This window comes from Balaenoptera ricei, chromosome 4 (assembly GCF_028023285.1).
Source record: "Balaenoptera ricei isolate mBalRic1 chromosome 4, mBalRic1.hap2, whole genome shotgun sequence".
Lineage (NCBI taxonomy): Eukaryota > Metazoa > Chordata > Mammalia > Artiodactyla > Balaenopteridae > Balaenoptera > Balaenoptera ricei.
This window is the reverse complement of record NC_082642.1, coordinates 18,548,699-18,559,452: the sequence shown is the minus strand read 5'-3', so window position 1 is coordinate 18,559,452 and position 10,754 is coordinate 18,548,699. Positions and strand designations below refer to the sequence as shown.

Here is a 10,754-nt window from a genome sequence, read left to right as displayed (position 1 = left end):
CAGTGTGCCAGCTTCTCATTGTGGTGGCTTCTCTTGTTGGGGAACACAGGCTCTAGGCATGTGTGCTTCAGTAGTTGTGGCACATGGGCTCAGTAGTTGTGGCTCGTGGGGTCTAGAGTGCAGGCTCAGTAGTTGTGGTGCATGGGCTTAGTTGCTCCATGGCACGTGGGTTCTTCCCAGACCAGGGCTCGAACCCGTGTCCCCTGCACTGGCAGGCGGATTCTTAACCACTGTGCCACAAGGAAGTCCACTTTTTCTTTTTTGTGTGTGTATCTACTATAGTTTTTTGGTTTGCTGTTCCCATTAAGTTTTGTTATAGTAGTCAATACATGTACAAGGTTGTTTTAAATTGCTGGTCTCTTTCATGCCTGGAGAAGTTCCTTTAGCATTTGTTGTAAAGCTCGTTTGGTAGTGCTGAATTCTTTTAGCTTTTGCTTGTCTGTAAAACTTTTGATTTCCCTGTTGAATTTGAATGAGAACCTTGCTGGGTAGAGTATTCTTGGTTGTAGGTTTTTCCCTTTCATCACTTGAAATATTTCGTACCATTCCCTTCTGGCCTGCAGAGTTTCTGCTGAAAAATCAGCCGATAACCTTATGGGGATTCCCTTGTATGTTATTTGTTGCTTTCCCTTGTTGCTTTTGATATTTTTTCATTGTATTTAATTTTTGTCTGTTTGATTAATACATGTCTCACTGCGTTCCTCCTTGGGTTCATCCTGTATGGGATTCTCTTCACTTCCTGGACTTGAGTGAGTGTTTTCTTTCTCCTGTTAGGGAAATTTTTGGTTATAATATGTTCAAATATTTTCTCAGGCCCTTTCTCTTTCTCTTCTCCTTCTGGGACCCCTATAATGCGAATGTTGGTGCATTTAATATTGTTCCAGAGGTCTCTGTGACTGTCCTCATTTCTTTTCATTCTTTTTTCTTTATTCTGTTCTGTGGCAGTGATTTCCACCACTCTGTCTTCCAGGTCACTTATTCGTACTTCTGCCTCAGTTATTCTGCTATTGATTCCTTCTAGTGTATTTTTTACTTCAGTTATTGTATTCATCTCTGATTGTTTGTTCTTTAAGTCTTCTCTCTCCTTGTTAAACATTTCTTTATCTTCTACATCTGTGCCTCCATTCTTTTGATGATTTTGGATCATCTTTACTATCATTACTCTGAATTATCTTTCAGGTGGATTGCCTATCTCTTCAGTTGTTCTTGTGGGTTTTTATCTTGTTCCTTCGTTTTCAGCATACTTCTCTGTTTTCTCATTTTGTCTTTTTGTGTTTGTGGTCTCCTTTCCACAAGCTGCAGGGTCGTAGTTCCTCTTGCTTCTGGTGTCTGCCCCCTGATGGGTGAGGTTGGTCCAGGGGCTTCTGCAGGCTTTCTGGTGGGATGGACTGGTGCCTGCTCTCTGGTGGGTGGAGCTGGGTCTTGTTCCTCTGATGGGCAGGGCCGTGTCAAGGGGTGTGTTTTGAGGTGGCTATAAGCTTAGTACATCTTTAGGCAGCCTGTCTTCTGATGGGTGGGGCTGTGTTTCTGTCCTGGTGGTTGTTTGGTCTGAGGCTTTGCAGCACTGGAACCTACAGGTTGTTGGGTGGGGCCTGGTCTAGGTACTGAAATATGGACCTCTGGGAGAGCTCATTCCAATCAGTATTCCCTGGGGCTTCCGCTACCAGTGTCCTTGCCCCCACAGTGAGCTATAGTGGAACTTTGCCTCCCCAGGAGACCCTCCAAGAGCTGTAGGTAGGTGTAGCCAAGGTTCCTATGGAGGTACTCCTTTGTGCTGGGTCCCAGTGCACATGAGACCTTGTGTGCACCCTCCAAGAGTGCATCTCTGTTTCCCTCAGCCCTGTGGAGTTCCTGCAATCACACCCTGCTGGCCTTCAAAGCTAAGTGCTCTGGGGTTCTTCCGTCCAATGCCAGACCCTCAGACTGTCTTGGAGGGCTATTTTATGTGGGAACATCCCTGTATAGGCTGTGTGGTTTTAATGTTTTTCAGTGTGTGGGTTGTTTTTAGTATAGATTTCTGCCACCTGTTTCCTCAGTGTATGCTGGCCATTATCCCCTTTATAGGAGGTGTGACTAATGTCCTGGTGACCAGAGCCTGAACTGGATATTGAGCAGGGCCTCCCCTTTGCTCTGTGTTTGTCACTGCCATGTCAGAGGTGGGGTCTGCTCACTAGTTGTTGGAGTAGAGGCCCGCAGATCTGTTTCTTAGCTGTGTTTCTGATCTGTGGTGTGAGATAGGTGGTAGTGGAGCATGCCCACTGTGAGGGAAGCCACTGAGTATTCCTCCTCTGGAGCTGTTCACCAGTGGGTGTGCTCTGTTGTGTCACCATTCATGCATTGTGCGAGCTCTCAGATTACACTACTGTTGGCACTGCTCTCGGCCCCACCTTAACTGTGGGTATGCCAGCAATTGGCCCTGGTGTCTCAGACATTGTTTTCACCATGCCACCAGGGTAGATCCACTGAAGTCAGGACCCAGGGTTGTAGTAATCATGGATCTGGACCTGCTGTGGGCACTATGGGGGCAGCTCAGACGCTGGCCTGGCCCAACCCCACGTGGATGTGCCCACAAAGTCTACAGCTGCTAAAGCTAGACCCATCTTGGCTGCGGGAGCACTTGCTGTCCATTCAGATGTTTTCTAGGTGCTGAGTTTACAAAGCCAGTCATGGGGGTGTCAATTCACAGTTTGTGCAGCTGCAAGGAGAGAATTCAGCTTTTCATCCTTAGTTGCATGGTCCCTGAGGCTCAGCTGTGGTTTCAGCCCCACCTCTGTGTGTGGGCCACCCACAGAGGTCTGCTCCCGAGGCTGTCCCGGAGCACACAAGTCTGCTCTGGCAAGGAGGGGGCGCGGAGGTGGTGGTGGCTGGGGTCATAGCAGCCCTGGTGGGGACGGGGCATGCAGGTTAGCTCGTGGCTGTGGGTGTGAGAGAGCTGACCCCAGCAGGGGCTCTTCTTAGTGCCAAGGAAGGCAGGGGCTGGAGCATAGGGAGAAGGTTGCAATGGCAGCCCCTCCTCTTGCGTGGCACCCAACAATGGCACTTCACTTCCATGACAGTCGGGGTTTCCTCCTCAAGCATTCCAGGTTGTGGATTTCCTCACTCTCCTTTCCTCATGCTGTCTCCTCCCAGCCAACAGCAGTCCTCTCCCCAGGTTTGCTTTCCAGACTCCGTGCTCCAGCACCCAGCTCCGTCTGCAGCATTGGACACACATCTCAGGATGGGGCACGAAGGGCTCTGGCACAGACCATTTGTGTAGGTCTCATTCTGTCTTGCCTGACACAGATCGGTTGCTCTGCTGTCCTCCGACAGCCCCCGAAGCACCCCTTCTGTCCCAACTCCACTGGTGAGGGGGCTTCACTGACTGTAGGAACCTCTCCTCTCCTTCAGCTCCCATGCCAGGGGTGCAGCTCCCATCCCGCTTCCTCTCCTCTTCCTTTCCCCTTCTTCTTTCTTTCATCCTAACTGGTATTACAGGGCTTTTCCTTGTCCTTTTAGGTGTCCAGGGTCCTCTGCTAGCGTTCAACTTGTGCTCTGTGAGAACTGTTCCATTTGTAGACGTATTCTTTTGTTCTTTTTGTTTGTTTGTTTTGGCTGCACTGCATGCAGGATCTTAGTTTCCCGACCAAGGATAGAACCTGTGGCCCCTGCAGTGGAAGCATGGAGTCTTAACCACTGGATTGCCAGGGAAGTCCCTGTAGATGTATTCTTGATGCATTTTTGGGGAGAGGTGAACTCCATGTCCTCCTACTAATCTGCCATCTTGATCCCTGGTTCCTTGTTTTTTCAAAAACATTTTAATTGAAGCATAGTTGATTTCCAATATTGAGTGAGTTTCAGGAGAACAACATAGTGAATTCTTCTTCCACTATATTACATTATGGGTTATTGCAAGATAGTAGGTATAATTCCCTGTGCTATACAGTAAATGCTTTTTGGTTATTTTTTATGTATAATAGTTTTTATCTGTTAATCTCATACCTAATTTGTCCTGTCTCTCTTCTTGTCTCATTTGGTAACCACAAGTTTGTTTTTAGGGCTGTAGGTCTGTTTCAGTGTTGCATATGTATTAGTTTGCATTATTTTTTACATTCCCCATGTAACTGATAACATTCATTGTTTGTCTTTGCTGTCTCGCTACTACCACAAAGGATAATATTGCCTAGGTCCATCTACATTGCTGCAAATGGCAGAGTTTGAGTTTTAGTTAGGACTGAGTATTATTCCATTGAGGGAGTGTGTGTGTGTGTGTGTGTGTGTGTGTGTGTGTGTGTGTGTGAGTGTGTGTGTATCCCAATTCTTTTTACCTATCAGTCTGTGGATGGGCGCTAGGGTTGCTTCTATGCTTTGACTATTGTCAGTGATGATGCTATAACATACAGGTACATGTATCTTTTCCCGTGAGTGTTTTCAGGATATATATGTTTAGGAGTGGAAAAGCTGGATGACGTGGTGTTTCAGTTTGTATGTTTTGAGGAAACTTTATGCTGTTCTGCATAGTGGCTGCCCCAATTGCCATTCCCACTAACAATGTACGGGGCCTCCCTATTCTCCACCTCCTTGCGAAGATTTCTTATTTGGAGCCTGTTGGATGCTAGCCACTGTGACAGGTGTGAGGTGATATGTCATGGCTGTTTGGATTTGCATTTCTCTAATGATTAGCGATGTGGAGCATCTTTTCAGGTGCCTGATAGCCATCTGCCTGTCATCTTTGGAAAAAGAAGTGTATTCCAATGTTCTGCCTATGTTTCGATTGGGTTGTTGGTTGGTTGGTTGGTTGGTTGGTTGGTTTTCCTCCTATGGAGCCGTATGAGCTGTTTATACATTTGGATTCACCCCTTGTCGGTCATTTCACATGCAGATATTGTGTCCCATTTTTAGGTTGCCTTTTCGTTTTGTCGATGGTCTCCTTTGCTGTGCGAAAGCTTTGAAGTTCAACTAGGTCCCGTGTGTTTAGGTTTGCTTAGATGACTTTTGCCTGAGGAGACATATCCCTTGCCAAAGAGAGTGCTACGATTTATGTCCAAGAGTGTTCTGCCAGTGTCTCATCGAGGAGTTTTAGGGATTCAGGTCTCACCTTTAGGTCTTTCACCCATTTTGAGTTCAGATTTGTGGGAGGTGTGTAGAAATGTTCTAGTCTCATTGTTTTCCATATAGGTGTCCAGTTTTGCCTGCACCACTTGTGGAAGAGACTGTCTGTTGTCAGTTGTGTACTCGTGCCTCCTATGTCGTCGACTCATTGACCGTAGCTGCCTGGGTTTACTTCTGGGCCCATTTCTGGGCTCTCCGTCTGTTACCATTGAGTTCTGTGTCTGTTTCTGTGCCAGTAGAAGACTGTTTTGATTTCTGTAGCTTTGTAGTTTGATCTGAAGCCTGGGAGCATGGTAGCTCCAGCCGTCTTCTTTGCTTTGGCCATGCTGGGTCTATGCTGGGTCTTGTGTGCCTCCCTACAAATTTTAGGAATATTTGTACTAGTTCTAAGAAAGACGTCATGGGTATTTTGCTAGGGATTGCCTTCAGTCTGTAGATTGCTTCAGGTAGTATGGCCATTTGAACAATCTTAATCCTTGCAATCTCAGAGCACAGGATCTCTTTCCATTTCTATATATCAGCTTCCATTGTCTTTGTCAGTGTTTTACAGTTTTCAGAATATAGGTCTTTCACCTCATTGGTTAAGTGTATCCCGAGGTGTTGAATTCCTTTTGGTGCAATTTGAGATGGGAGTCTTTTTCTCACGATTTCCTTTTTACTTCGGAGAATTCCTTCCTAGTGTAGAGAAAAGCACCAGGTTTCTGTGTATGAATCTTGTAGGCTGCAACTTTGTGGAATTCATTTGTTAGTGATAATAGTTTTGGGGTGGAGACTTTAGGGTTTTCTCTCTAAAGGATCATGTCGTGTGCAAATAGTGACAGTTTCACTTCTTTGCTTCCAATGTGGATGCCTTTTCTTTCTCGTTTTGGCCTGATTGCTGGGGCTCGGACTTGCGATATTCTGTCAAATAGGAGTGGTGAGAGGGGCATCCTTATCTGGTTGGGGAAGGTGAGAGGAAAGGCTTTGAGCGGTTACCCTTTGAGTCTGATGTTTGCTGTGGGTTTGTCATCAATGGCCGTTATTAACTGGAGGGAGTTGTTTCCCCTCTCCCCCTGCTGACTGGCTTTATCTTGGGACAGGACCACATTCCCTTAGGTGGGGAGCTCACTGTGAGGATTCCTGGGGCCCAGGACAATGATGAGCCAGGATGTGACAGTACTGAGTTCAGGAGAGCAGCCCACCGGAGGTGGCACCGGGCAGGGCCCAGAGCCACTGCATTCAGGGCCCCATTCCTGGCCAGGCCAGAGCCCCAAACCCCTGCCTGTGTCCTGGCCAGCTTTCAGGTCGTCCTTCTGTCGCTTGCAACCTGGCATGTCCACCCTCAGCCTCCAGAATGGAACCCCCATTACTGCCCGAGCGGGAGGTGAGAGGCGTGGGACATTCAACGGTTGCCTTCAGAATTCTCCAGGGCTAAAGCAGATGTTCCGCCGTCACACCCCAACCCCGACCCCTGGCCCACTGGCCCCACGGCCCCGCTTTCCCTCGCCCCAGACTCCTCTTCCCCACCTCCCAGTGCCCTCTGTCCCAACAGCAGGATCACAGCGGCTGCTCCCATCACCTGGGAGCATAGAGTTTGGAGACTGTAGCGTCCACATTTACCCCACGGGAACTCTGGCTCCAGGGAGGCCCCTCCCCTGCCCCCCCCACCCAGCGCTGGTGTAGAGCCTGTGCGCGTGCGTGCCTGCAAGCGTGTTTGCCCTGCCAGCGCCCAGACGGGAGTGGCCAGCTCAGGGGAAATGGTTGGCCTTTGGCCAGGGACACCGGAATTCAAGCCATGAGAGCGGAGGCTGGCCATTAGTGCAGGGAAAACCCCTGAAGGCAGGCCCACGAAGTTTGAGTTCCCTTGGTGCCTTTGTCACCACCCAGCAGGGCCCTGACCTCAAGCACCAGCCGCCCTTGTACATGAACCCCTCAAATGCTGAATGAAAACTAGTGGCTTGGTTTTCCACTTTGGCATCAAACAGAATCTTTTGTGGAGCTGCTTCCAGAGAATTCCAAGGCCCATGGCTCTAGGAATTCTGACCAGTTGGTCCGGGATGTGGTCAAGAATCTGCAGTTTTACACCAATTGGCCAGAGGATGCCAGTGCCGGCCAAGTCACAGACCACTAGGTTAAATGCCCATGGAGAGAGGCCTGATTGAAATGGAATTGTGTGGAAAGGAATGCGATGAGGCCCTAAGAATGAGAGTATACAGGAGACTCTGTCGTGTCAAAAGGGACAGAGTGAGCAACCGTGTGCTTAAAGGACGAGGCTGGATGGAAGGGTTCCTTGGTCCTCTGCCACCATGCGCAAGGATTCCGCATTCTGAAATCAGCGTGGAGTGTTTTCCCCTGTTAATACTGGAGAGGAAGCTTAGCTACACCTTCCCTTGGCCGCCAGGATCCACGGCGTAGACGTGCGTCTCAAGTGACACCCAGATCAGAGGTGCTGCCGCCTGCATCTTCTGGAGGGGAGTCTGACGCGTCAGACCCAGCTCTGCTAGTTCCGGCCTCCTGGGCAAATTGGTTGGTCCTTCTTCATGACGTTTTCATCACGTGTCCATGGGCTACAACAACTACACCTCTCAGGTGTAGTTTAGGTCCCATTAGAGAAAGTGAACTCGTGGTTCAGTTGATGCAAGTATCACCATGACCATCGTTGTGCTCAAGGGATAGATATATCAATAGAAGTTGATCATGCAGCGGCTGCTATTAAGAGCCTTACTCCTAAGACTGCTTTCCCTTTCAAGACCGCTGGGCGGATCTGAGCGTCCTTGACAGCTTTGGCCCAGGGAGACTTTAAGGATGCCATCCCAGACTCACCCCCAGTATGGGACCCAAAGAAAAGAGGCCAGGATGCGTCCGGGGCGGGGCTTCCGCGGGAGGAGGGACCTACACTGGACCCTGGAAGCCTAGCCCTAGAGGGGCAGGATGGTTCGGGGAGCCCCGTGCAGGCCTCTAAGAGTAGTTCCCTACAGTGAACTCTTCCCCCCACAGAGCCAGGGCTGTCTATCACAAGGCTGGGCTACCACGAGTTCTACAGGGGCGGAGCCTCGGAAGGGGCGGAGCCTGACGTGAGGATGTATTAGTTGTGTCCCTAGCTGCGCTGGTCTCACTTGCAACAGCTTTGGCCATTGCTTGTGGGTGTGTCGAGGAGCGGGCTTCGGTGAGCAGGGAGCTGAGGTGCCGGACGCGGCTCTCCTGGCAGCCTGCACTGTGGGACTCCTGGGAGGCGGCCCCAGAGCTCCGAGGACTAGCCCTGCATCGCGCCGTTTCTGGGCCCCACCCGGCCCGCCTCGGCTTGCCTCACCCGTCGTGGAAACGCGTCACGGCGTGCAGGACCGAGCGCCTCCTCGCCCTCTGCCAGGCCCCGGGAGCGCCGTCTGTTGGTCGAGGAGATGGGCAGCCGGCCCCGCAGCCCCAGCGCGTCCCGTGCGGCCCGGTGGGGACCGCAGGCCGGAGGACCCGGCCCTGCCAAGCGCCGCCGAACGGAGTAGCCCGCGGGCCCGGAGTCCAAGTCCGAGTCCGAGGCGGCTCCCAGCCTGGACAACGTGCCCGAGTCCCCAGCTGTGAGCACGCTCACCTCTGTGCTGGTCCTGTCCGCCGGCTGTGCCCTGCACCTGCCCCTGGACCATGTCGAAGTGCTGTTGGAGGCCGAGCCCACGTCCATGAGGCAAGTGTCTCTCAGAGATCACATCCTCCTGCTGGTCCACGAGGGTCTCCTGGGCTCGGGTGTGGAAGTTCCGTGGGTACAGGGCCTGGAACGGGCCGCTTTCCTGAGCGCTCCCGGGGAGTACATGGCCCTGGAGCCGGGATTCTTGTGCGCAGCTGTCCCAGAGATCGCCTGCCACGAAGAGGCCAAGGAGGAGGACGCGGATGCGGACGCTGAGTTCCCGCAGCCTGGGATGGATGCTGAAGCCGGCTGCAACGCTGGGCTCTGCAGTCCCGCCGCAAGGGTGTCGGGCCCCGACGTGCAGGGCTTCCTCCCAGAGCCCTGGCCTTGGGCACCCAACCCCAGTCCAGAGAGTGGCTCTCCTCACCACGACAACAACCTGGACTTGCACCTTCCAGAGCCCTTCCCCGACTTACCACTCCAACCTCTACCTCCCTCTCCTTGTTCAGGTCCCCACGAGTGCCCCCAACGCCCTCACGGTCCACGTCGCAAGGTCCGGAGATGCCTGATGTTGGAATGAACTGCCCCTCCCCCAGGCCCAGCCACCAATCCTCCACACCAGGCTGGGGACCACGACAGAGTCTTCTGATGACGCCTGTGTGTACATTGCCCACCCGACAAGCATCACAAGGGCCAGATGCGTTTTGGATGCATGCTGCATTGCAGAATTTTGCATCCATGGCTGACTAGAACCCTGGGAAGGAAGCTCACCCTGGCACAGAAAAGCATCTTGAAATAGAGTGTGCTTTCAGACAGCCCGACTGCTGCTTAGGTTTTCTCTAGGGAGGGCACCCTTAAGCAGCTCTACCCCACCCACACACCCCAATTTCCCTTCAAACCCAATGGTCAGCACTTTTCTCTAAAGAGGCATCCTTTCCCAGGCACCCTACCACTGCCCCTTCCCCTCCCCAATAGAGTAATTGTTAACTCTCTTTTGACCACAGGGTTTGGTCCCTAGTGTCCGTGCTAGTTTATGACAACCCTCTGCCCAGTGTGAACTTTTCTGGATGGCGGCTGTCACCTCTTTGTGTGTGTGTGTGTGTGTGTGTGTGTGTGTGTGTATCCCACCTCCTCTTTATCTGTTGGTCTGTGGATGGGCACTAGGGTTGCTTCCATGTTTTGGCTATAGTCAGTAGTGCTGCTAGAAACATCCGGGTTCATATATCATTTCTAATGAGTGGTTTGGTTGTTTTCGGGATGTGTATCCAGGAGTGGAATGGCTGGATGACATGGTGGCTCTCTTTGTAGTGTTTTGAGGAAGGTTTATGCTGTTCTGCATAGTGGCTGCCCCAATTGCCATTCCCACTAACAATGTACGGGGCCTCCCTATTCTCCACCTCCTTGCGAAGATTTCTTATTTGGAGCCTGTTGAATGCTAGCCACTGTGACAGGTGTGAGGTGATATGTCATGGCTGTTTGGATTTGCATTTCTCTAATGATTAGCGATGTGGAGCATCTTTTCAGGTGCCTGATAGCCATCTGCCTGTCATCTTTGGAAAAAGAAGTGTATTCCAATGTTCTGCCTATGTTTCGATTGGGTTGTTGGTTGGTTGGTTGGTTGGTTTTCCTCCTATGGAGCCGTGTGAGCTGTTTATACGTTTGGATTCACCCCTTGTCGGTCATTTCACATGCAGATATTGTGTCCCATTTTTAGGTTGCCTTTTCGTTTTGTCGATGGTCTCCTTTGCTGTGCGAAAGCTTTGAAGTTCAACTAGGTCCCGTGTGTTTAGGTTTGCTTAGATGACTTTTGCCTGAGGAGACATATCCCTTGCCAAAGAGAGTGCTACGATTTATGTCCAAGAGTGTTCTGCCAGTGTCTCATCGAGGAGTTTTAGGGATTCAGGTCTCACCTTTAGGTCTTTCACCCATTTTGAGTTCAGGTTTGTGGGAGGTGTGTAGAAATGTTCTAGTCTCATTGTTTTCCATATAGGTGTCCAGTTTTGCCTGCACCACTTGTGGAAGAGACTGTCTGTTGTCAGTTGTGTACTCGTGCCTCCTATGTCGTCGACTCATT

At 50.9% G+C, this 10,754-nt stretch overlaps 1 protein-coding gene across 1 annotated transcript; it reads left to right on the top strand.

The window, feature by feature from the left end:
* The first annotated feature begins 8,735 nt into the window (after positions 1-8,735).
* Positions 8,736-9,260, top strand: LOC132365129 (proline-rich protein 23C-like). The gene has a single exon (XM_059921820.1). It carries the CDS (start codon positions 8,736-8,738, stop codon positions 9,258-9,260), a length of 525 nt encoding a protein of 174 aa, XP_059777803.1.
* The last annotated feature ends 1,494 nt before the right edge of the window (positions 9,261-10,754 follow it).